The sequence below is a fragment of the Neomonachus schauinslandi genome, chromosome 6, assembly GCF_002201575.2.
Source record: "Neomonachus schauinslandi chromosome 6, ASM220157v2, whole genome shotgun sequence".
NCBI classification, from domain to species: Eukaryota; Metazoa; Chordata; class Mammalia; order Carnivora; family Phocidae; genus Neomonachus; species Neomonachus schauinslandi.
This window is the reverse complement of record NC_058408.1, coordinates 111,823,767-111,850,958: the sequence shown is the minus strand read 5'-3', so window position 1 is coordinate 111,850,958 and position 27,192 is coordinate 111,823,767. Positions and strand designations below refer to the sequence as shown.

At 41.4% G+C, this 27,192-nt stretch overlaps 1 protein-coding gene across 1 annotated transcript in view; it reads left to right on the top strand.

The window, feature by feature from the left end:
• GRID1 (glutamate ionotropic receptor delta type subunit 1) overlaps positions 1–27,192 on the top strand; it is a 697,236-nt gene that overhangs the window by 448,902 nt on the left and 221,142 nt on the right. The window contains exon 6 of the mRNA XM_044916514.1: positions 24,477–24,647. Coding sequence (XP_044772449.1) covers positions 24,477–24,647 — 171 coding nt within the window. The remainder of the gene's footprint in view (positions 1–24,476; positions 24,648–27,192) is intronic.

Here is a 27,192-nt window from a genome sequence, read left to right as displayed (position 1 = left end):
GCTATAAACATCGGGGTGCATGTACCCCTTCGGATCCCTACATTTGTATCTTTGGGGTAAATACCCAGTAGTGCAATTGCTGGGTCGTATGGTAGTTCTATTTTCAACTTTTTGAGGAACCTGCATACTGTTTTCCAGAGTGGCTGCACCAGCTTGCATTCCCACCAACAGTGTAGGAGGGTTCCCCTTTCTCCACATCCCCGCCAACATCTGTCGTTTCCTGACTTGTTAATTTTAGCCATTCTGACTGGTGTGAGGTGGTATCTCATTGAGGTTTTGATTTGGATTTCCCTGATGCCGAGCGATATTGAGCACTTTCCCATGTGTCTGTTGGCCATTTGTATGTCTTCTTTGGAAAAATGTCTGTTCATGTCTTCTGCCCATTTCTTGATTGGATCATTTGTTCTTTGGGTGTTGAGTTTCAGAAGTTCTTTATAGATTTTGAATAGTAGCCCTTTATCTGATATGTCATTTGCAAATATCTTCTCCCATTCTGTCAGTTGTCTTTTGGTTTTGTTGACTGTTTCTTTTGCTGTGCAAAAGCTTTTTATCTTGATGAAGTCCAAATAGTTCATTTTTGCCCTTGCTTCCTTTGCCTTTGGCTATCTTTCTAGGAAGAAGTTGCTGCAGCTGAGGTGGAAGAGGTTGCTGCCTGTGTTCTCCTTTAGGATTTTGATGGACTTCTGTCTCACGTTTAGGTCTTTCAACCATTTTGAGTCTATTTTTGTGTGTGGTGTAAGGAAATGGTCCAGTTTCATTCTTCTGCATGTGGCCGTCCAATTTTCCCAACACCATTTGTTGAAGAGACTGTCTTTTTTTCCATTGGACATTCTTTCCTGCTTTGTCAAAGATTAGTTGACCATAGAGTTGAGGGTCCATTTCTGGGCTCTCTATTCTGTTCCATTGATCTATGTGTCTGTTTTTGTGCCAGTACCATACTGTCTTGATGATGACAACTTTGTAATAGAGCTGGAAGTCCGGAATTGTGATGCCGCCAGCTTTGCTTTTCTTTTTCAACATTCCTCTGGCTATTCGGGGTCTTTTCTGGTTCCATACAAATTTTAGGATTGTTTGTTCCATTTCTTTGAAAAAAGTGGTTGGTATTTTGATAGCGATTGTATTGACTGTGAAGATTGCTCTAGGTAGCATTGACATCTTCACAACATTTGTTCTTCCAATCCATGAACATGGAACGTTTTTCCATTTCTTTGTGTCTTCCTCAATTTCTTTCATGAGTATTTTATAGTTTTCTGAATACAGATCCTTTGCCTCTTTGGTTAGATTTATTCCTAGGTATCTTATGGTTTTGGGTGCAATAGTAAATGGGATTGACTCCTTAATTTCTCTTTCTTCTGTCTTGTTGGTGTATAGGAATGCCACTGATTTCTGTGCATTGATTTTATATCCTGCCACTTTGCTGAATTCCTGTATGAGTTTTAGCAGTTTTGGGGTGGAGTCTTTGGGGTTTTCCACATAAAGTATCATATCATCTGCAAAGAGTGAGAGTTTGACTTCTTCTTTGCTGATTTGGTTGCCTTTTATTTCTTTTTGTTGTCTGATTGTTGTGGCCGGGACTTCTAATACTATGTTGAATAGCAGTGGTGATAGTGGACATCCCTGCCGTGTTCCTGACCTTAGGGGAAAGCTCTCAGGTTTTCCCCATTGAGAATGATATTCACTGTGGGTTTTTCATAGATGGCTTTTATGATATTGAGGCATATACCCTTTATGCCTATACTCTGAAGAGTTTTGATCAAGAAAGGATGCTGTAGTTTGTCAAATGCTTTTTCTGCATCTATTGAGAGGATCATATGGTTCTTGTTCTTTCTTTTATTAATGTATTGTATCACATTGATTGATTTGCAGATGTTGAACCAACCTCGCAGCCCAGGAATAAATCCCACTTGGTCGTGGTGAATAATCCTTTTAATGTATTGTTGGATCCTATTGGCTAGTATTTTGGTGAGAATTTTTGCATCCATGTTCATCAGGGATATTGGTCTGTAATTCTCCTTTTGATGGGGTCTTTGTCTGGTTTTGGGATCAAGGTAATGGTGGCCTCATAAAACGAGTTTGGAAGTTTTCCTTCCATTTCTATTTTTTGGAACAGTTTCAGAAGAATAGGTACAAATTCTTCTTGAAATGTTTGGTAGAATTCCCCTGGGAAGCCACCTGGCCTTGGGCTTTTGTTTGCTGGGAGATTTTTGATGACTGTTTCAATTTCCTTAGTGGTTATAGGTCTGTTCAGGTTTTTTGTTTGTTCCTGGTTCAGTTTTGGTAGTTGATACATCTCTAGGAATGCATCCATTTCTTCCAGATTGTCTAATTTGCTGGCATATAGTTGCTCATAATATGTTCTAGTTGTTTGTATTTCTTTGGTGTTGGTTGTGATTTCTCCTCTTTCATTCATGATTTTATTTATTTAGGTCATTTCTCTTTTCTTTTTGATAAGTCTGGCCAGGTGTTTGTCTTTGAAAGAACCAGCTCCTAGTTTCGTTGATCTGTTCTACAGTTCTTTTAGTTTCTATTTCATTGATTTCTGCTCTGATCTTTATTATTTCTCTTCTCCTGTTGGGTTTAGGCTTTATTTGCTGTTCTTTCTCCAGCTCCTTTAGGTGTAGGGTTAGGTTGTGTATTTGAGACCTTTCTTGTTTCTTGAGAAAGGCTTGTATTGCTATATACTTTCCTCTTAGGGCTGCCTTTGCTATATCCCAAAGATTTTGAACAGTTGTGTTTTCATTTTCATTGGTTTCCATGAATTTTTTAAATTGTTTTTTAATTTCCTGGTTGACCCATTCATTCTTAAGTAGGATGCTCTTTAGCCTCCATGTACTTGAGTTCTTTCCAACTTTCCTCTTCTGATTGAGTTCTAGTTTCAAGCATTGTGGTCTGAAAATAGGCAGGGAATGATCCCAATCTTTTGGTACCAGTTGAGACCTGATTTATGACCTAGGATGTGATCTATTCTGGAGAATGTTCCATGGGCACTAGAGAAGAATGTGTATTCTGTTGTTTTGGGATGGAATGTTCTGAATAGATCTGTGAAGTCCATTTGGTCCAGTGTGTCATTTAAAGTCTTTATTTCCTTGTTGATCTTTTGCTTAGATGATCTGTCCATTTCAGTGAGGGGGCTGTTAAAGTCTCCCACTATTATTGTATTGTTGTCAATGTGTTTCTTTGCTTTTGTTATTAATTGGCTTATATAATTGGCTGCTCCTATATTAGAGGCATAGATATTTACAATTGTTAGATCCTCTTGTTGTATAGACCCTTTAAGTATGATATAGTGTCCTTCCTCATCTCTTATTACAGTCTTTGGTTTAAAATCTAATTTGTCTGAGATGTCCATCGATAGATGAATGGATAAAGAAGATGTGGTATATATATATACAATGGAATATTATGCAGCCATCAAAAGGAATGAGATCTTGCCATTTGCAACGATGTGGATGGAACTGGAGGGTATTATGTTGAGCGAAATAAGTCAAACAGAAAGACATGTATCATATGACCTCACTGATATGAGGAATTCTTAATCGAGGAAACAAACTGAGGGTTGCTGGAGTGGGGGGTGGGGTGAGAGGGATGGGGTGGCTGGGTGAGAGACATTGGGGAGGTTATGTGCTATGGTGAGCGCTGTGAATTGTGTAAGACTGTTGAATCTCAGATCTGTACCTCTGAAACAAATAATGCAATATATGTTAAGAAAAAAAAAAAAGAAGAAGGTAGCAGGAGGGGAAGAATGAAGCAGGGGAAATCGGAGAGATAGACGAACCACGAGAGACGATGGACTCTGAAAAACAAACTGAGGGTTCTAGAGGGGAGGGGGGCGGGAGGATGGTTAGCCTGGTGGTGGGTATTGAGGAGGGCACATTCTGCATGGAGCACTGAGTGTTATGCACAAACAATGAATCATGGAACACTACATCAAAAACTAATGATGTAATGTATGGGGATTAACATAAGAATAAAAAAATTAAAAAAAATTGAATTTGTCTGATATAAGGATTGCCACCCCAGCTTTCTTTTGGTGTCCATTAGCATGGTGAATGGTTTTCCACCCCCTCACTTTCAATCTGGGGGTGTCTTTGGCCCTAAAATGAGTCTCTTGCAGATAGCATATCGATGGGTCTTGTTTTTTTATCCAATCTGATAGCCTGTGTCTTTTGATTGGGGCATTTAGCCCATTTACATTCAGGGTAACTATTGAAAGATATGAATTTAGTGCCATTGTATTACCTGTAAGGTGACTGTTACTGTATATTGTCTGTGTTCCTTTCTGGTCTATGTTACTTTTAGGCTCTCTCTTTGCTTAGAGGACCCCTTTCAAGATTTCTTGTAGGGCTGGTTTCGTGTTTGCAAATTCCTTTAGTTTTTGTTTGTCTTGGAAGCTTTTTATCTCTCCTTCTGTTTTCAGTGACAGCCTAGCAGGATATAGTATTCTTGGCTGCATATTTTTCTCGTTTAGTGCTCTGAATATATCATGCCAGTCCTTTCTGGCCTTCCAGGTCTCTGTGGATAGGTCTGTTGCTAATCTAATGTTTCTACCATTGTAGCTTACAGATCTCTTCTCCTGAGCTGCTTTCAGGATTTTCTCTTTGTCTTTGAGACTCGTAAGTTTTACTATTAGATGTCAGGGTGTTGACCTATTTTTATTGATTTTTAGGGGTGTTCTCTGTGCCTCCTGGATTTTGATGCCTGTTTCCTTCCCCAAATTAGGGAAATTCTCTGCTATAATTTGCTCCAATATACCTTCTGCCCCTCTCTCTTTCTTCTTTTTGGATCCCAATAATTCTAATATTGTTTCATCTTATGGTATCACTTACCTCTCAAATTCTGCCCTCGTGATCCAGTAATTGTTTATCTCTCTTTTTCTCAGCTTCTTTATTTTCCATCATTTGGTCTTGTATATCACTAATTCTCTCTTCTGCCTCATTTATCCTAGCAGTTAGAGCCTCCATTTTTGTTTGCACCTCATTAATAGCCTTTTTGATTTCGACATGGTTAGATTTTAGTTTTTATTTCTCCAGAAAGGGTTTCTCTAATATCTTCCATCCTTTTTTAAGCCCAGGTAGTATCTTTAAAATCATCATTCTGAACTCTAGAACTGGACATCTTACTAATGTCCATATTGATTAGGTCCCTGGCAGTTGGTACTGCCTCTTGTTCTTTTTTTTTTGAGGTGATTTTTTCCGTGTTGTCATTTTGTCCAGAGGAGAATAGATGAATGAGAGAACAAAATGCTAACAGGGTAACAATGTCCCCAGAAAATTTACACTAAACAAATCAGAAGAGACCTGAAATCGGGGGAAAAGAAAGTGAAAGAAAGAAAAAAGGGAAAAAGAAAAAGATAAAAACACACAAACACAAAGAAAACAAAACAAAACAATAACAGAATATGATCAAATATGATCAGGCTGGTGCATAGATCAGTGCCACACACTAGATTTTGGGCGTATTTTGGTCTGTTAGAAGAAAGTGCCTCCCAAAATTTTAAAGAATGAAAAACTTATATATGTACAAAAATAAGGGTAAATACAATGAAGGGATGGAATATGACTGTAAAGATGAAAATTATAAAAGATTTTATAAAAGGAATTGATAAGAAGTTGGTTGAAAAAAGAAAGAAGAGGATTTAAAAAAAAAAGGGAGAGAATGTGTTCAGGCACGAGACTAGAACAAAGCCATACATTAGGGATTTAGGGTATATTTTGGTCTGTTAGAAGAAACTGTATCCCAAAATTTTAAAGAGAGAACAACTTATATATATATATATATACACCAAAAATAAGGTTAACTACTATGAAGGGATAGAATATGACTCTAAAAATGAAAAATAAAAGATTTTTTAAAAAAGGGATTGATAAGATGTTGGTTGAAAAAGGGAAAACGAAAAATTGAAAAAAAATACAGTTAAAAAAATTAACTTTGAAAGACTAAAGAATCATGGGGAAAAAAGCCATGAATTCTATGTGCAGTATTCCTCTAGCGCTGGAGTTCTGTTGTTCTCATTGATCAGTAAACTTGGTCTTGGTTGGCTGTTCTTGCTGATCTTCTCGGGGAGGGGCCTGTTGCCGTGGTTCCCAAATATCTTTGCTGGAAGCAGAATTGCTCCACCCTTGCCGGGTCCGGGCTAAGTAATCTGCTCGGGTTTGCTCTCAGGAGCTTTTGTTCCCTGCAAACTTTCTGTACAGCTTTGGAGGGTGAAAGTGAAAATGGCAGCCTCCCAATCTCCACCCCAGAGGAGCCAGAACTCGGGGCCCCACTCCTCAGTGCGCCCCCAGAGAAAAGCAGTCAGTCGCTCCTGTCTCCCCAGTCTCTGGCTGCACTCCGTGCTCACCCGGCCTGTGACCGAGCATTTCTGTCTCTGGCACCTGACCCCGTGTGGAGTCTCCAAACTCAGCAGATCCCTGCAGTGTGCTCCCACGCTGCTCCTCCCCGGGGGAGGAAAGGGAGTCTCCCCGGATCTGCTGCTTGTTGGGTTCCTGCTGGAAGAGCAGTGGCCCGAATGTGCCACGGATCACGGTTTATGGCAACCCTGATCTGAGAGCCCGCTCCTCAGCTCTGTCTCTGCAGCCGGCTTCCCCACTCTGATACCTGGGAGCTCTGCCCCTCTCAGGCACCCCTGGCCTTTCTGTGACCCCAAGGGTCCTGATACCACACTGTCCCACAAGGGTTCCAGCCCCCGCTTAACCACTGGAGCGACGTCCCTCAGCGGAGCAGACTTCTAAAAGTTCTGATTTTGTGCTCCACTGCTCTATCACTTGCTGGTAGCGGCTGATGGAGGCTCCCTCCCCCACCGTCTATCCACCCGAATATCGCCTCAGATTCACTTCTCCGCACGTCCTACCTTCCAGAAAGTGGTCGCTTTTCTGTTCAGCGAGTTGTTGCTATTCTTTTCTTCGATCTCCTGTTGAGTTCGTAGGTGTTCAGAATGGTTTTATCCCCATCTAGCTGAATTCCTGGGACCAGATGAAATTTAGGTCTCCTACTCTTCTGTCATCTTGCTCCTCCCCCTAGTGCTGCTTTTTCAATTTAAGTTTACAGTTGTTTGTTGCCAATGTGTAGAAAATACAAATGATTTTTGAATATTGACCTTGTATCTCACAACCTTGCTAAACTTACATATTAGTTCTAGTGGCTTTATTTGTAGATTTACTGAGATTTGCTCTACAGACAATATTATGTTATATGTGAATAAAGACAGTTGTACTCCCTTTCTAATTCAGATCTCTTTGATTTCTTTTTATTGCCCTATTGCAATGGCTAGAACCTCCAGTGCAGTGTTGAATAGAAGTAATAAGAGTGTACATCTTTGCTTTTTTCCTGATTTTAGGGGAATCCATTCATCTTCCTACCATTATTTATGATGTTACATATAGGTTGATCATTGATACTCTTAGTCAGGTTGAGGAAGTTTTCTTTTATTCTTGGCTACTAAGGGTTTTTAATACAATTAGAAATTGGATTTTGTCAAAATTTTTAATGTATTTATTGGTATATTCACATGGTTTTTCTTTTTTGTATTCTGTTGATATGGAGTACTAAATTCATTCATTTTCAAGTGTGAAACCAACCTTACAGTCCTGAGATGAATCCCACTTGATCATGATGTTGCTGGGTTTTGTTTTGTTTTGTTTTGAGTTGTTGAATTTACACTTAGCTAAAGTATTAGCTAAGATATTTTAAGGAAGTTTTGTATCTATGTTCATGAGGGATGTTAGTTTGTAGTTTTCTTATCTTGTAAACCCTTTGTCTGGTTTCGTTATCAGGTTAATACTGACCTCCTGGAATTAAAATGTGTTTCTTTCTCTTCAGCTTTCTGAAAGAATTTGTGTAGAATTGATATATCTTCCTTAAACATATGTGAAGATATCTGACCCTGGAAGTTTCCCTACCTACCCACCCATCTCCATGATGGGAAGATTTTTAACAACAAATCCAGCTTCTTTAGTACAAATAAGGATATTTAGCTTATCTCCCCCCCCCAAGGGAAGTTTGATAGTTTGCATCTTTCAAGGAAGTTGTCCATTACGTCTAAGTTTCTTATAGTTCTGATATGCTTCTGATAAATTCTCCACCTTTTGTTTTTCATTCCTTAGAGATGTCATTTTACTGACTTATGATTCACCTTGTTCCTGATGGGAGATCAGCTGTCATTCTTATCTTTAGTTTTCTCTGCACATTGGATCTTTTTCCTCTGATTGCTTTTACAATTTTTCTTTTTCTCTCTGATTGTGTGCTTGGGTGTGGATGCCATCAAATTTAGAAATTGTTTGACCATTATTTCTTCCAATATTTTTTCTGTCCTTCTTTCATGGACTTAAATGACATGTATATTAGGTTGCTTGAAATTGTTCCCCTGCTCACTAATACCCTGTTGATTTTTCCCAATCTTTTTTTCCCCTTTGTGAATGATTCATTTGGGGACTTTTTGTTTTGATACTTTCAGGTTCATTTATTTTTCTTCTAATCTGCTGTTGATTTCATCTAGAGTAATTTTCATCACAGACATTGCATATTTTATTTGTAGAGATTCAAATTGCATCTTTTCTTTTTCTCCCTATCATGTACGTACTTTCCTCTATGTTCTTGAACATATGGTGTGTGTTTATACTATTTATAATATCTGTTTTAATGTCCTGTTCTACTAATTCTGTAGCTGTATTATTTCTGGGTCTGTTTCCATTGATTGATTTTTCTTCACATTATAGATAGCATTTTCCTGTTTCTTTGCATGCCTGGTAATTTTAGATTAGATGCCAGACATTGTGAATTTTACATGGCTGGGTGCTTGATTCTTTTCTTCCTTTAAATACTTCCTCCCTCTGTTCCTCCCCCCTTGGACAGAGTTAAGTTATTTTGGAACATTTTGATTTTTTGAGACTTGCTCAGAAGCTTTGTTAGGTCAAAAACAGTTTTAGTCTCTTGCTAATTTGACCCATTATTAAGGGTTGGTAAACCTGATCCTTCCAGGTGGTCCTTTCCTTAGACTCAGGTAGTTACTTCACTCACATGTACTAATCAATAGTCAGCTAAAGACTCAATGGGAACATTCAGTAGATGTCTGGAGGGCATTTTTTTGTGTAGCTCTCTCTTCTCCAGAATTCTGCCTTATGAATTGCAATTGTGTTGGCCTCCTCAAAACCCAAACTCTCTTCAATTCATGGAGGTCATCAGGCTCTGCCTACGTTTCCCCTTCCTCTGCTGCAACCTGGTAAGTCTCTGTTAGCATTAAGTTCACGCTCACTTCATTTGTTTCTTTTCTCTTGGGTATCACTTTTCAGCTTTGCCTGTTGTCTAATACCTGAAAACTGTCCTTTCCTATGTCTTGTTTTTTATTTAAGGTGAATAGTTATTTCAGTCCTTTTGAGTCCATCATGGTCAGAATTTATACAGTTAATTAGCATGCTCTATATCTCCTACTCTTCTGAATTTATAGTCTCAGATCTTTACACTTGAGTCTACACAATTGGATCCAGTTCAAATGTAAGGGCTTTGATATGGTAAACATGGGGCTATGAACTTCAGAGCCATCCACTTCAGGCTCTGGGTCATGCAATTTTATTTTCATATCCTATTTGGAAATTTTTAAAATAATATTTCAGAATTTTAAATTATAATGCAATTAAAAATTATAATTTTCTGCCAGTTCCCTGGGGATTAAAAAACCATGAAGTGTTAATGTGAAACATAAGGTCTCATTTTGCTAGTGGTAAGGGTAGTTGTGCACAAATAAAAGCAGATTTAAATATTCTCCTGAGACAAACAAATAGGTATTGCAAACAAAATAATTAAAGCGGTTTGTAGCAAGCAAGCAAATGAGTGTTGTGAAGGATCAGCTGCTATTATATTTATTTTTCCATTTGAATATCTGCCTGGGAGTAAGCTGCAAGTTGAAGCCCTGATCAGCTTTTAAAAATTTAACAGAATGAAGAGCACTGGCTTTATGTTCTAGAATTACTTAGGTCAGAGTTTCAAATACTAAAATTTTTTTTTAAACTTTTTTTTTTAAGATTTTATTTATTTATTTGACACAGAGAGAGAGAGCACAAGTAGGCAGAGCAGCAGGCAGAGGGAGAGGGAGAAGCAGGCTCTCCACTGAGCAGGGAGCCCAATGTGGGGCTCAATCCCAGGACCCTGGGATCATGACCTGAGCCGAAGGCAGATGCTTAACCGGCTGAACCACCCAGGCACCCCATCAAATACTAAAATTTTTGAGGTTCACCTTTTTTTGGGTTTGGAATTCTGAAGAACTTCTCCCCTTTGCTCCCTTTTTCTCTTCCTCCCTCTCTCCCTTCTTCTCTCTTTTCCTTTTTACTCCTTCCTCCTTCTCTTCCCTTCTTTCTTCATAAGTATTTAGCAGGACTGGTGCTCAATATTAGAAAGACAAGAGAACATGAGAGATATATACCTTGCCCTCAAGGAGCTAGTTCTGGTTCCAAGCCCAGTGTAGACGGAACAATGGATTAGCACTTGCAATTTCCTTCTGGTTGTTCAGGGAACACAGAATTCACAGTGCCCTAGATCTGAATCAGGGTTGTGGATATACAATCAAGGGCTAGAGAATCCTTAGAGATTTTGGATCTGAGTAAATGGAGTTACCTTATTCAGCTCTTGAGACCCCTTTTCCAGTTGAATTCTGTAGTGTTCTACTGGGGCCATAAGGTTGCCTGAAGGGCCACTTTTCTGACTATGACTGTAGAGCCTTGTTACCTGGACAGATCTTACTCAGACTCTGCCCTGAGTTGTTGAATTGTGTAGGCACTACACTACTGTCCTTCCCTCCAAATGGCAGAGAAAGCTATGTTTAGCTTGTCCCTACAGTTATTTGTACTTTAATACTCGGGTCCAGACCTGCAGAAGAATACATTTCGGCTCCAACTTAGAGCATATTTCAGGTATATCACATCTGAAGAAGGGAGGGTCAGGTTAGCAATCACTGAACCACTTCTGGGAATTGCTTTGACCTACCTTAGATGTTCAGAGCCCTTGGAATTAAGGGAAACTACCTGAGCAGAGGGGAGTGACATGGGGTTGTGGGAATTCGGAACTTGCAAACTTGCTGGGAGCAGGAAGGCTGAAGAAGATGGGAGTAGGGAAAAGAGGGAGGGAGGAAGAGTGAGATCCAAGAGAGGGAGCGGAAATGGGAAAGGAGAATGTGAAAGTAAGAGACAAGAAAGAAAGGAGAGGAGAGAAGGGGTGTGTAAATCTCACAGACAGCCCACTCCAGCCCAGCCGTCATCCATAAATAACTCACAGCCAGAGGAGCTTTACCGACTGTCTCCCGTAAATGCTGGGGACATGTGTGTGTCCCCTGGCTCATTGGAGGACAGATGTCCACCTTGTGCTCATGGTCAAATATAATAGAATAAAATGTGATGAAATAAAAACTCAATTAAATGAAATAGAATAAAAGAGCCATTAAAAATGCAAAACCCCAGGGGACTTTTTTGGGCTTTCTGGGCGAGATAGCAGACTCTCCTGTAAGGCGACAGGCCTGGGAAGGGTTTCCCAGAACTGCACAGGGAGCCTGATGGGACATCTGTTTCACCTTATGGTCATCGCCAGGTGTGGGTCTTTAGGAAACAGGGCCAGCTGCTCACTGCTAGCTGGTCTGACTGGGCCACTTAGGGGAAGGGGCTGTGATGGAGGAGGTGGGATGTGGGGACAGCTCTCCCACCTGTACCCTGGGCAGCCCTGGGTAAAAAGGGCAGGCAGAATGCTCGCTTTACTGTGAGCAGAACCCATTTGTGTCACTTATAAAAATAAAGGAAGCCAAACAAATTTTCAATTAATGGGCCATTTTGTTTAATGATAGGCTGGTTGAGTCCTGGTTTGATGTCTTGGCAGGGAGTCAAGTGAACCATGGGGTCTCTTGGAGATGAGGACCAGGAAAGAGCTACATGCAGATTGAGATAGTCTGCTGTGAGCTCCCATAGGGATGTGCATGAGCCATGGGGTGGAAAAGGGCCGAAAGAGGGCTGCTCTGGCTTGCCCTGAGGCCAGGCTGTGGCCCATGTTTTGCTGGACCTCAAAGGATGTATGAAGAGCTTTAGCTTCTGAGTTAGAAGGATAAGGAGTGTTCACTGCAAGGCTCCATACTAGACATGTTGAATCCCATTGCGTTAAAGTCACTGAATTCAGTCAAACCCCTGGGAAGTACTGTTACCCAATTACAGATGACAGAGGAATTAAGTGCCTTGTCCAAGTTATGCAGCCAGGAAGAGGAGAAACCAGGACCGGAACCCAAACCCATTGGATTCCAGAGCCTACACTCTCTTCACTTCACTGCATAATATCCTAGACCAGTGCTTCTTAAATTTGAGCATGCCTAACGGTCAAAATGCAGATTCTGATTAGATAGGTCCAGGGTAAAACCTGAGATTCTGCATTTTTTTAAAAGATTTTATTTATTTATTTGAGAGAGAGAATAGAGAGAGAGAGAGAGCACATGAGAGAGGGGAGGGTCAGAGGGAGAAGCAGACTCCCTGCTGAGCAGGGAGCCTGATGTGGGACTCGATCCCGGGACTCCAGGATCATGACCTGAGCCGAAGGCAGTCGCTTAACCAACTGAGCCACCCAGGCGCCCAGAGATTCTGCATTTTTTAACAAACTCAGAGATGATGCTGATGCTGTTGGCCCATGGACCACACTGTGGAGAGGAAGGGCATCCTCTATGGCAATTTTCTACATCCCGTGTAAAACGGAGACACAAACTCAGAGATGATGCTGATGCTATTGGCCCATGGCCCACACTGTGGGGAGGAAGGGTGTCCTCTATGGCAATTTTCTACATCCCGTGTAAAACAGGGAGACGCATGCATACCCCATGAGCTTTTAGGGGATGATGAATGAGACAGGGTGTCTCTGGTCAAAACTACCACTCAGAAAGTGCTTTCCTGCCACCTTTTCTGTCCTGGAGATGTAACCAGCACCAAGCTTTGGCAGCTTCCTCCCACCTACTCTTCCTCACCAGGATGTCCTGGTCTCTATGGAGCCTTAGCTTGCCTTGTCTTAAGTGCCCCGTAGGGATCTGAATGCAGCAGATATTCTAGAAAGCCTGTTGACTTTGTTGGGAGGAAATCTTCCATCACGACTCTATTGAATCCTCCTTTTTTCTCTCTCAAGCCAGCTTTGTCTGTGAAGTTTCCTTACTATCATCAACTTTAGATTACTGGCACCATGGTTGTTAGGAGGGAAATAAACTTTATTATTTCTCCAGAGATGGAATAATGCTGGTATTACACAGATGTTTGATAGATCTAGGCCTTTCTAAAGAATAAAAGGAAATGACTAATAATGTGATTACACAGCCCTATATAAGTTTAGAGCTCTATATAAATGTTTAATAATATTTCCCCTGATATCATAAGGTTCCAAAAGTTTACTGAAGTCTTAAAGATCAGACAGAAACTTATTTGTGCATGAGTTTTGCATCGGATTTGCCAAAGTGTATATTTAGAAAAAGGAGATCCTTACCATTTTAATTGCTGTTTTGAAGAATTCTCCTCATTATGAAAATTTACCCTCTTTGCACTTAAACAGACATGGAGTCAGACTTCTGCAGTGATTCTCTCTGTTTTAAACAAAAATTTCCAAGAGGCATAAAAGATATAGGGCATGACATTACAAATACCTACATGTCCACTGTTCAAATTTTGCCATATTTGACATCTCAATTTTGAAGAAGCTGACCATTTCAGATATAATTGAAGTCTGTTCTGGACCTGCTTACATTAAATCCCATTAAATTCTGGGTCAGTCAGATTGTTTTTTACTACAAGTAACAGAAAAATATGAATCCAGTTTCCTTCAGTGATCTGAGGCTTTATCATCTCACCTTAGAGAAGGCTCAGAGGTAGGTCATGAGGTTACAGGGCAGGATGATTTAGCTGTTAACTAGTTTCCTCTGGGATCCTTGGTCTGTCTGGTTGTGTTCAGTGTGTTCAGCCTGCCATTAAGTGGAATTTCCCCATGACTCAAACCTTCAGAGGTAGAAAGGTGCTGTGTTTTCTTGGTGGTCATCTTAAGATTGAGCAAACCTTCTCAGAATCCCTCAAGGAGAACCCCTTCATATCTCAACAAACAGAAATAGAGTCATGAACCTTCTCCCCAAACTGCCTAGAGTAGTAGGAACACCCAGGTTGGCTTAGACCAAGCAGGATGCACCTGTGGTTCTGGGTACAGGGATTGATCACCTCCCACCACCTCAAATCCCAAGGTGGACGGAAGGGCACCTGTTCACACACGGTTATTCCAGCATAGAAGAGGAGGGGTAAGACTGTCAGGTAGACAGCAAATCTGTTTGCTAGCCCCCTCTACTTCCACAGTGGCAACCACTCTCCTGAAGCTGGTGTATGTCCTCCACATCTCTTTTTACTGCTGCATGTATCTTAACTATAAATGTCCTGTATTCGAGGTATCATTCCGTAACTTGCTCTTCCTTTTCTTCCTTTCTTGTCTGTTTTCCTTACCTCTAGTATCTACATGGTGCAGGTAATAATGTAGTACTGTAAGTGTATCCAGTGATTTTCATAGCTGCATAGTAGTTCCTTATATAAATCCCATTGCTTCTGGTTGTACTTTTGTTGTCATTGTTATTACCTCAGAGTCTGAATGGAAATGAGGAAGAAGCAGCTGAGTGGGACAGACACAAAAACTCTTGTGTCTCCCAATTATCCTGTTGATGGTGTCCTCATTGTTTTCATTCTTCTCACGGTTAGTGACAAGCAGAACAATTACTAGCTTCAGTATTGGTTGTTTGTCAGCTTTTTGGGATCAAAGGCTTCTTTGAAAATCGAATACAGCCATGGGCTTTCTCCACAGGAAAATGCACACATATACTTAACATTTTTTGGAATGACAAGCCCCCTGGAAGCCAGCTAGAGACCCTAGCTGAAGACACACGTTGCTTCTGAATGGAGGCAATCAGGTCTTATTCTGTCCCTTATTGTGCTCGCTAAGAAGGACAGTTTGGCTTTCATCTAGTGGATTAAGTAACACCTGAGAGGATGTGAGGATTGGCTTTTCTTTAGAATTTGTCTGACTTTTCTTTAGTCTTAGCTCTTTGTACATGGAGATTTGTAGAGGTTTCCTGATAATTTATCTGACTCAAAATGAAGATGGTCTAAGTTTCAGTGTGCATGTTCAGTACAAAATTAGATGGAGTGAGTATTTTTATTATTCGGTCTCCCATTTTATTGCTTTCATAGAAAGCTTCCTTTAAGTATGCTACAAGGCATAAGAGTCTCCCGCCACCCTCCACTCCCTGTCCCAATGCCTAGAAGAATGGATGTTCCCTGGGAATTCTATCCCTGTTTTCTTCTCTACTTGTTTTAGTTGTTACAATATTTTTGTTATCGAACTACAAGTATTTCTTACATTGAGAAAGGATTCAGTGGTACTTTGCCATCACTCTGTTCCAGTCTCATCAGTCAACATGTGCTCTAGGTTCTGCACTTAAGCTCTATCTAAACATGATCCATTTGCAACAACCTCAGTCCAAGATGCCATCATCTTTCACAGAGATGATCTTTTGAGTGAGCAGAGGATTTATGGGGGGAAGCTATTAGATTGTAGGAGGGCAAGGTAACAGAATATTTCAGGGGGGATATTTCTGGAGTAACAGACAAAATAATTTGGAAACTGTAGAATATTTACCTTTTTGGACATACAACTGGGAGATAATTGAAGAATACAGTTGGGATTTGACCAAATGGAGATTTGTACAAAGATTGTACATACTTCTCTTTGGCCCCTCAGAAATAGCCCTCCTTCTAATATTAATGACAATGAACTTAGGGAAAGACAGTCAAATGAAGCAAAGAGAAATTGTAGCATGATAACTGAGGTTTAGTTAGTCACACAGCAAAACATATGAGGAGTTTGGGAGGTAGGTGTGTGTCCCAGGAAAAGAGTGGGGTCATATGCTAAAGAAAGAAAATTCTAAATAAAAGGATTAGTAGTATGTCTTTGTGGAAGAATAATTAGCCTGAATGATACTCCCAAATGGAAAAGAACTAGAAAAGCTGGGTATAATATACTTTAAAAATATTTTTAAATGGATCACTTAGCAGTCAAAAGTAATGTCCACAGAGGCCAGATATAAAGTGAAAATTGAAACTTTGGGAAATACATGAGCTTCCAATTTAGGTTTTGCCTTGAATCTATTGGCCAAACTGTGGAAACCTTGAGCTTTTATTCTTCTATGTGGGGCACAGAACTCATGAGACCAATGTAAGAACCAATCAGATGTGAGGCTTAATGAGAGATTTTGTCATAAAGCTAGAAACTTAGATTCTCATTATAAAGGTTAACTAGAAATGAACTCACTGTGCAGAAGGGAAGAGGAAGAAAAATGTTCTCTCTTGATCTTGGAGTTGCGTGGAGGGGGTAAATTTTCTCAAGAATGGATGAGCCCCATGCAGGTTTATGACCCAAGTCATACCACCTGTGGTGCCTAACGAAGCTCAGAGGAAAGTTTAATATTAGCTTCAGGGGTTATAGATTGGTAATGCTCCTAAGTAGGTTGTAGAAGTGAGCACAAATATTCCCTGAAGGAATACAAATTTGAGTCAGACTTCAAGGGATTCATAAGGAAGTTCTGAGGGAAATAAGATTACACACAAGAAAGGGAAAGAAAGAAAGAAAGAAAGAAAGGAAGGAAGGAAGGAAGGAAGGAAGGAAGGAAGAAAAAGAAAGAAAGAGGGAAAGAGGGATGGAAGGAGGAAGGAAGGAAGGAAAGAAGGAAACAAACTGCCATGAATGAGAGCTGGGGTGGGGGGAGGACAGTTTAATCAGACCTGAAGTGAACTGTAGATATTAGAATTATCTGACATAGACTATTAAATAAGTATGCTTAAATATGTTAAAAAAAATAAAGAGATGCTGGAAAATATAAGCAAGGAATAAAAGCCGTCTAAAAATGAAGTTTTTAAAGTTTTCTAAAAAAGTTTTTCTAAAAGTTTTCTAAAAAAAATTTTTAAAACAGCTTCAGGCAATTAAAAACCTGATCATTGAGGTTAAAAAATAGGATAAGGATAAAGGATGAGTTAACTATCAAAGTAGACACATATATAGAGAGAATTGGTGAACTAGAAAATGTGAAGAGATTATTTAGAAGGCAGCCCAGAGATACAAAGAGATGGAAAATATGAAAGCGAGATGAAGGCACATGGAAGAGAGAATGATAATACTGGATTTCTAGAAGGAAATAGGAGATGATGGGGAAGAAATAATATGAAAGGATAGTATGGTCTAGAATTCTCTGAAATTATTGAAAGAAACCAAACCCCAGATTTAGAAAACCTAAGGATAAAAATTTAAAAAAATCCATACCTAGAGATCTCATTTAGCATGATACTGTAGAACACCAAAGACAAAGAAAAATCTAGAGAGCATCCAGGGAGCAAACACAAGTCTTCTTCAAAGGAATGGCAGTTAAACAGAATCCTAATATCTGGAGTTAGTGGGCTGAATAATGGCACCCAAGGATATCGAGGGCCTAATCCCTGGAAACCGTGTTACCTTATATGGCAGAAGAGATTTTGCAGAAGTGATTAAGTTAATGATCTTGAGGTGGGGAGATTATCTTGGGTTACGTGGGTGGGCCCTAAATGCAATTTCAAGTGTCCTTATAAAAGGATGCAAGGGGAGATTTAAGAGAAGAGAAGGCAATATGGCTATAGAGGAAGAGATTAGAGTGATGTGACTATAATCCAAGATGTACCAGCAGCCACCAGAAGCTTCGAGAGGCAAGGAACAGTCTCCCTTAGAGCCTCTGGAAGGAATGCATCCCTGCCAACATCTGATTCTAGCCTAGTGAGACTGACTCTGGACTTCTGGCCTTCAGAACTGTGACAGAATGCAATGCTGTCATTCTGTGCCACTAGATTTGTGATAATTTGTTATTGCAGCTGGAGGAAACTGACATAGTGCACAAAATGGAAGCCAGAAGACAGTGTCCTAGAAAATTTCGTGTACTAAGAGAAACTAGTCGTCAACTTAGACTTTTATCTTTCAAGAGTAAGATTTAAAAAAGATTTTCCAGCACACAAAAACTGAGTGTATCACTCACAAAATGACATTAAAGGAAATTCTAAATGATGTACCTTAGGAGTACATATGAACAGTTTGAGTTCAGAAAAGAATGCCTGACAAATACATTGATAAATATTGGTTAAATGGAAAGATATTAACTCTATAAAGTAATAGGAATTCTATGTCATAAGAAGGCCTAAAGAAAAATAGAATGAAAATACTGGATATTGTTATCACATTAGTTGGGATGATGGTAATTGGAAATAAATTTTGGAGAAGAGAGTAGGAATATTGATTAACTTCATGCTTTGTTTAGTATGCATTTTAAAATATCTGAGATGACCAAGAAAAGAATAATGTAGAGAACATAACTCCCAAAAGAGGGTAAAATAATGAAAATAAGAAAAATCATTCCAAGGGGAAGTAAAAAAGAAGAAAAATAAACAGGAAGATATGTAATAGAAACAATATGATAGAAATCAATGTAAATGTATGTAACCATAGTCCAATATAAATAAAGATTTCCACTAAAAAGTCAAAGATGGGTGTAAAAAACGTGTAGTATATTTTGCTGCTAATAGTCTCCAACTAAAGTGTGAGACAGAGAAAGGTGGATGGCAAAGAGGCAGAAGAAGTTAGAGCAGGCAGCTGGTAACCAAAATAAAACTGGTGTCACTGTATTAATATTAGACACGATACAGTAGGAGGCAAGATGAATTACTAGAAATAAAGAGGATATCTAAATAATGGTAAAAGATTCAATTCAGCAAGGAGTTATAGTCTTCCACATGTGCATAACTAATAAAACACTGAAAATATGTTTTTTTGAACTTTTGAAAATATAGCCTGAATTCAGACAGAAATAGACTAATTCCTAATCTAATGGACCTAAAAGTAGGCCACTGAAACCTACAACAACGGGACGGTGAATGCACACGAAACATTCACGCAAATTGACCACATGATAAGCCACAAAGCAAAGCTCAATACATTTTAAAGGATTACCTTTATACAGTCCATGTTCTCAGGTCACAGTACATTAAAGTTAGAAATCAATAGGAAGATACTAAGAATACCCTCATGTTAGGAAATTTTTGAAAAATCCGTACTAAATTACTTATGGGTGAAATATAAATCAAAATGGGATTTTAAAAAGGCTGCTACAATTTATATGTATAACTTGTGGGACACAGTTAAAGCAATGTTTGGGTGTAGATTTATTGTCTTTACTTTCTTAGAAAAGACAAAAGGTGTAAGATTCCACAGCTGAGCTTCATACCTAAAAAGTTGGAAAAATAGCTACCTAATAAATCCAAAGACAATAGAAAAATAATAAAGAGTAGAAATTAATGAAATAGAAAACCATAGAAACTCATAAGAGAGTATCAGCTAAGCCAAAACTTACTTTTTGAAAAGGATTTAGGGGTACCTGGGTTGCTCATTTGGTTGAGTGTCTGACTTTTGTTTTCAGCTTGGGTAGCGGTCTTGGGGTCATGGGATCAAGCCCTGTGTTGGGCTCTGCGCTCTGGGCAGAGTCTGCTTAGGATTCTCTCTCTCACTCTCCTGCTGCTCACCCTCTCCCGCTCTCCTCTCCCTGTCTCTCTCTCAAATGAATCTTAAAAAAAAAAAATTATAAAATAAATTTCTAGTATCAAAATAAGAGAAGGCACAAATAAATATTGTTAGCAGTGGATGAGAGCACGTAGCATTAGATGCATTAGAGAGAGTGAAGAAGTAGAGAGACATTGTGAACAACATAGGCAAATCAACTGGAAATTTTGGACAACACGGCTGTATTTTTAGAAGAAAAAATGACTTAGGGCAAAGGAAGAGAAACAAGCAAAATCCCTATATAAAAAAAGAAATTTAATCAGTAATAAAAATCTTCCTACAAAGAAAACACCAGGTTAGATGAGTGTATAGACCAGTTCTGCCCAACATTCTAGAAAGTGGAGAAGATATTTATGACATGTGACAAAGAATTATCTAGAATTTTTAAAAAAAAGGTCCCACAAATCGATATGCAAGAGACCCAACCCAGTGGAAACTGGACAAAAACACAAATGCAAGAAAGGAAACACAAATGATTCATAAATAAATATATGAAAGCTATTTAACCCTATTAAGAATTAGAGAAGTGGAGGGCGCCTGGGTGGCTCAGTTGGTTAAGCGACTGCCTTCGGCTCAGGTCATGATCCTGGAGTCCCGGGATCGAGTCCCGCATCGGGCTCCCTGCTCGGCAGGGAGTCTGCTTCTCCCTCTGACCCTCCCCCCTCTCATGTGCTTGCTCTCTCTCACTTTCTCTCTCTCAAATAAATAAATAAAATCTTTAAAAAAAAAAAAAAAAAAAGAATTAGAGAAGTGGAATCAAAATCCAACGACATACCAATTCCTACTCACCAGGTTGACAAATATTAGGAAGTCCTACAATCATGTCAGGTGGAGGCAAGGGCGTAGGAGCTCTCTTTACCACACATGATCATAAATGGTTGCAACCACTTTGGAAATTTGGTATTCCTTTGTGAATTTGAACATACTCATATTCTCCTATTGAGGACTTCTAATTCTAGGTATATACCCTAGAGAAATTCTTACACAAGTGCACCAACACATGCACAAGAAAAATGTGCACAGAAGCTTTGTAATAGCAAACAAAGACATTCCAATGGTAAGGAACACTAGGGTACATAAATGGTGGCATAGTCATACAGGGCAATAGGGTACAGTTGTGTAAATAAGTCAACTAAGCTGTACCCATCACCGTGGACAGATTACAAAATGTTGAATGTTCATGAGTATTGTAATTATCTGGATGTTCACGAGTATTGTAATTATCTGGAGAGCTCAAGGAGAACACAGAGGCTTTGCTTGTTGAAGTGGGACAGGGTTAGACCTCTCTGTATTTTATCGAGTTCCCAAGGTAGTGCAGATACACAGCAAAGTTTGAGAATGACTACGTTAAAACACAGTTGCAGGGGGGCATGCAGACAGTTTCACCTGCACAAAGCTCAATAAAATGTATAAGACAAAGTTATACATTATTTGGGCTACATACATAAGTCATAGCATGACAAAGTTAGCTGCTGGTGAGGAGGAAGGGGTAAGCATTTGGGGAGGAGGCATCCAACCAAGATGCAGGATATACTTTATTTCTTAGCTTGACAGAAGGCACACTGATCCTTTTATTATTCATACTTAATGTAATGTTTGTGCCTAAGATCAATTTCACAGTATAAACTTACAAAGTCATAAAGGTGAGATTTATTTCAAGCCTTTGCATCCCAGTTGGCATCTGGATATGACGCGTTATTGCTGCCGCTGCAGACTCGCAAACTTGAGTGAGGGTAGTGCAGGTCACATGGTATATACACATTGTCTTTCTTCTGCTGCTCATCAGCAGCGCTATCTGGAAGGAATGGTCAACTGGGACAAAGGGAGTGTTCTCCAAGTGGGTTGTATATATTCGCTGCTTGGATTGCCCTCTGCATCCAGAGGAAGGCCCACACGTTGGATGTCTTCACATCGGTCCAGAGGCTGACCTGGTGGGAAGCCAGGAGGCAGCGGCTGATAGCAGCAAGGAGGGAGTGAGTGGATCCCTGTGGGTAGCCCTGTGATACTGAAGGGACCCAGGGGGACCAACAGCACAGCCCAACAGGTCCTGGCACAGAGCTACTGTGGAACTGACTGATGATGCAGGGTTGGAATTTTCCGAGGGGAAAGACACATCCCTGGGAGAAGAGGTGACCCTTTCATTGCCCCCAAGGGATCTGGGGGAATTGTTTCTGTGGATTCTTAGATTTGGATTGGAACTGTCTCTGTACTGGATGCTAAGGATGGGCGCAGAAGTGCAGGGGGCAGGGAGGAGTGCACTGGGAGACGGTGTGTGTGCTTTGACCCAGAGTGATTGGATGAGAACTGGGCCATAGGAGGCGGGGTCTGCAGAGATCCTCACTAAGGCAGCTAATGGGTAGGGTTGAGCTGTGCCAAGTTTGCAAGGAGTTCTGGGCAGGCAGAATGGAGAAAGAACAGTATAGGGGAGGGCTTTGCCCCTCCCCCCCCCCCACACCCTGATTATGTTGTGGCTGCTCTTGGCTCGCTTAGCCACTCACCCCAGGTTCTGCTGCAGGTTGCCGGGGAAGATGATGGCTGTGCTTTCCAGAAAGGTACTGTGCACCATGTAAGTCAGGCTCCCTACAGAGTTTCAGGGTCCTGCTCGAGATGCAGTGGGGAGTGCTCCGTGCCACTGACCAGCCAGGAAGTTGAGAATGCAGGAAAGGTTTAATAAAAGAGCTTTTACAGTGGCTCTGCCATTAAAGAGTAAGTGAGAAAAACAAAAGGTTTGTGACCTCCCCATTTCCTCTCCAAGGTGTGTGGGCTCTGATTAACCCCCTTGTGCATAATTCAAATTATGTTCTTCCTGACCTTATGGTTTTTCTGTTTTTCGAGATAAAAATAATTTCCTCCCCCAATTCTCCATATTCCTTGTCCAAGGAGAGCTAACTAGTCCATCCTTGCCCTTTCCCACAGTCCTATTTACTGTTAGATCAGAATGTGATTTCCCTCACCCCACTGTCCTATGCTCAGGGCAGGGCCTCTGTTAGCAGGGCAGCTAAGAGCAGAGCACAAACATCCTGCTCAGCTATGATCTCTGCTTCTGCTGTGGTTCCTGAAGCCTAGTTCATTCTGGCCTCATTCACCTGGTAGCCCTGAGATGTGAACACTTTGTACTTTCCCCACCTCTGGTCTATTGATCCCAATCCAACAAGATCACCTTCCCTTAAACAGTCTTTTGTCTGAAATACAGATTAGTGGTTCAACCCCAGATCCACTTTAATTTTTTTGAGATTACTGCAATTCCACATTCATGGGAACTATCTAAAAGAATACAAGTCTTACTGTATCTAAAAGGATACTAGTCTTACTGTCTTCCTTTCTCCCAGATCCACATATGGTTTCAACTGGCCAGTCTTCTTGCTCACGTCAGGTTCCTAAGACAGTTCCTGGAATAGATAGTTTAACAGTTCACCCTTCAACATGTTATGTTCTGGTTTAAGTGATTTCTAACCTTCTTACCTCCATTTATATCAATTCATCATCTCAAAGCTAGAATGTATCATCTGCAAAGAAGATTTAAGACCTATTTTAAGACATAGTTATTCACAGTTAAAATCTTGACTTGCAACCAACCACCGATTTAGCCACGTTTGAGAGACAGTAAACAAGAACTTTTCTGAACTTGACTCCCCCTCCAATATCCTTGATTTATGTTAATTTGTATTTTTTGTCATTCCTGTGTTGCTCCTAGCCTTGAAACAGTTTTGTTACTTTCTTCTTGTCTTGTCTCCCCCTGGCAAGCCCACAGTGCCGGGGCTGCCTCTGACCACTCCTCTTTTCTGCAGGGGAAGCCTGGAGTGGGGGCAGGTGGGGGCGGATTTCACCTGCCCTGCTGCCTCTGCTGGAAACCCTGTGCCACAGGATGTCCCCCGCTGCCAGCCTCCTTCTTCAGCAGCAGCACTGCCACCAACTCAGCTCTGCATTGCCCCTGCCCCACATAACACTTACAGGCACTTCGCCTAACAAGTTCATCCTTCAGGTTCAGCTTCAGTGCTGAACTTCAGCCTTGTCCTGGAAGGAGCTCCCTGTGGCCCGCTGCCTTTGCTGTTTCTCTGCTCGCAAGTGCTCAGTGAAAATGGGATAACAATAGGATTTACCTCATGGAATTCCTGGAGTTGTGAGCACCAAACGAGATAATGTGTGTAGAGAGCTTAGCAGACGTCCACCATGGAACCACAATGGGTTTCCCTGGCCCCTAGATTTCCTTATGGCAGCACTCAGCGTATTTCATGCTATGAAGACCTTGAGCTTTACTGGGTGGGGTTAGGCCATCTCCCCAGGGCTTAATACACAACAAACCACACAGGAGATATTGGGTAGGTTTCTGTGCAATGAATGAGTGAATGAATGAGTGGATATATTTTCAAAATTTGCATATAGATCTTAAGGAAAAAAAAAGCAAATCTAATTATTAAAGAACTAAGGGAAACTTACTACATTTTTGTCAGAGAAAACCAGGTTTGTTTCTCTCAGGTAGATGACCGCCATTAGGAAATTTAGCTTTTACTTCCAGTTGATGCCTACCATGACATTTGACAGCATGGGTTCCTCAGAGCTTGACCCCATGGAAACCAATGCATTGGTGGTTTGACTGCCAGATATCTTTTTCTGGCCTTCAGGAAAGCTGTTGAATAATCCTGTTTGCATTTTAGGGTTAGTGAGTATTATTTATAAATAACCAACTAATGAACTGCATGACGTGGGCCCAATCCCTTGATCCCTTTGGCACCAGCTATTCGGGCTGTTGGCCATCAACACCTCCTGAGGGGTCTTTTGCAGACATAGTTCAGGAGTAAGCATGGGTCTGGTTTTCTTCCCAGGAAATCAGCGACCCGGAGATCCTGGATCTGGTGCACAGCGCCCTTGGCAGGATGACCGTGGTCCGGCAGATTTTCCCATCTGCAAAGGACAACCAGAAATGCATGAGGAACAACCACCGCATCTCCTCCCTGCTCTGTGACCCCCAGGAAGGCTACCTCCAGATGCTGCAGGTCAGTACTCCCCTCCTGAGCTCCCTCCAGAAGGGGGGGGGGGTCTCACCTGTGCCTTTGGCCTGCTGTGGGCAATGGGCAAAGATATGCCTCAGCTTCAGCTGAGCACTGTTGCCCACCAACTTTAATTACTAGAACCCTGTCATTTGCTAAAATTGAAACCAGTCAACTGGTCAGTGCCTCTGAGCAGCATTAGCAGGCAATTATGCCTGTTGTCAGCAGACAGGGCCTATTAGCTCACTGGGTGCCTCTTGTATTTAAAAGTTACATGTTCAGGGACGAAAGAGATTACTGTTTCTTAGGCTTCTGTGCTGACTACTTTGTGGGTGATGGATTCGCTTGGTGGGATTGGGGATGGGGAGTCATCATTTTGAATCTGCTTTTAGGGTTTTCCCTGTAGGAAGTCAATAATACAGACATAGCTCTTGTGAAACAACTAGGGACTGTCCCAGCTCATCTGCTGAGTGCTAAGGTTTAGCTCAACCGGGACACTGCTGGAGAGCTGAATGGGGAGAGGCAAGAGGGTAGGACCACTACATGCCTAGCTATTGCATTCCTTCCAGGGCAACAGCTACAGTGTTTCTGGATAGTGCTTCTACCACACCTTGTGCCATATACGCAATCAGTGTTAGCTTCTCTCGGGCCCAGGGAGTACGATGTGGAGTTGTGTACCAATTGTGAGAGGTGGTTTTTTCTCTAGGTGTTTGCGAATAACAGTGAAGCACAGTGGAGACTGTCCACTGGCAGCCCAGAATGCACTTCTCCATTAAGAATATTGTGCATAAGAAAACTTTCATATGGGGGCACCTGCATGGCTCAGGTGGTTAAGCGTCCGACTCTTGGTTTCGGCTCAGGTTATGATCTCACGGTTTTGGGATCGAGCCCATGTCAGGCTCTGTGCTCAGTGCAGAGTCTGCTTCAGATGGTGTCTTCGTCTCCCTCTCACTCATGCTCTCTCTCTCAAATAAATAAATAAAATCTTTAAGAAAACTTTCATTTGATGCTTGGTGGGTGACACATAACAGAAGGAAATTTCTCCCTATTGGGTTTGCGAAAATTGCCCAGAAATTTGTGCATGTGATATGCTTGCCATTCACCATTTGAAAATAATTACACCTTCTTTATCTAGCCAGGCATGAGGAGTAGAAATGAGGGTTCAGGACAGACATGCTGTATCTGCCACCTGAGTATCAGTTCCATCCCAGGACATTTTGGTATTATCTTATCAGGGGGTACACATTTTGGGGAGGGGGATTGTTAGAATCTCTGCAGTGGGCTGGGTACCTGTGTAATCTGCCAAAGCATCATATCCATTCTGAAATCTTATATTTAGGGAGGGGGGAAGGAAACATGCCGCAACAGATGGTAAATACTAGAAATATATTCTTGGTTGATGAGGAAACGTAGCAGACACAGATTTTAGCTGGAGTAATTCCCACTGCCCCCATATACACTGTCCCAGGGGGACACCACAATGTCTGAGGGCTTTCTAAGGTTGTGAAGGGTTGGCCAAGAGAGTGGACAAAGGCCCCTGCAGGGCCCATGGACTCGAGAGCCCTGGGCATATGGGCCAGGGGTGGAAGGTGCTTAATATGAGATTTTATATTTTTGGATGCTGCTGGCCTGCTCTGCCTTCCTCCTCTCTAGAGCTTAGAAGAAGAAGTCAGAAGCAAGTAAGTCCCCCTCCCCGGGCCTCTATTTACCACCCCCACTGTCTAGATGGATGGGAGTAGAGCAAGATGATGTTGCTCAAGCAGTGTGTACCCAACCCCATATCCTCACCTGGGGCAGGAGGGTGAGGGCAACTTGTCACTCTCTGTGTGGCCAGACCCTGGAAGGGTCTTACTCCCAGGACGTCTCCTCAGGCTTTCTCTCCTTGAAGGTCTTCATTCTTCTCCAGCCTTGCCCCCACCCTGCCCCATTGCCCCATCAATTTTTCCAGTTCTTGCCTGGTCACACTGCACTCCTTCTCCTTGAGGAGCACGGGAGGGGCCCCTTCCAGTGCACAAGTACACGCTGCATGGGTTGTGGGTGGCAGGAGAGGGGAAGTACTTCTCATCAAGGCCTCTGATCACTTGTTTTATCATGGACTAAAAGGTGTGGTTGGGCTCTTTGGGGGCACGTCAGACACACTAGATGCAAAGAATGCATCCCGGAGGACAGGAGAGAAAAGGAGACTGGAAGGACGGATGAGGAATCCAGTGGAGGGCGTACTCAAATGACCCACAGCCGTTAAGAGGGTAAACAGAGGCACGGCTCTGAGGTGTGTGGCTAGTTATCATCAAATGTGGTAAATGCAGTATCAGACCAAGAACCCTGGCCACCTGCCTACCTCTGTCTGTTCCTGCTGACACGCAGGCACTACATCAAGAGCAAGATGGAAGAGTGACATCACAGAGATCCTGTGGCGGGGGGAGTAGCGGTAGCAGCAGTGGCAGCAGCAACAACCGCAGTAGCAGTAGTAACAGCGCAGTAACAGTACTACTACTACTAGTAGCAGCAGCAGCAATAGTAGCAGTAGTAACAGCGCAGTAACAGTACTACT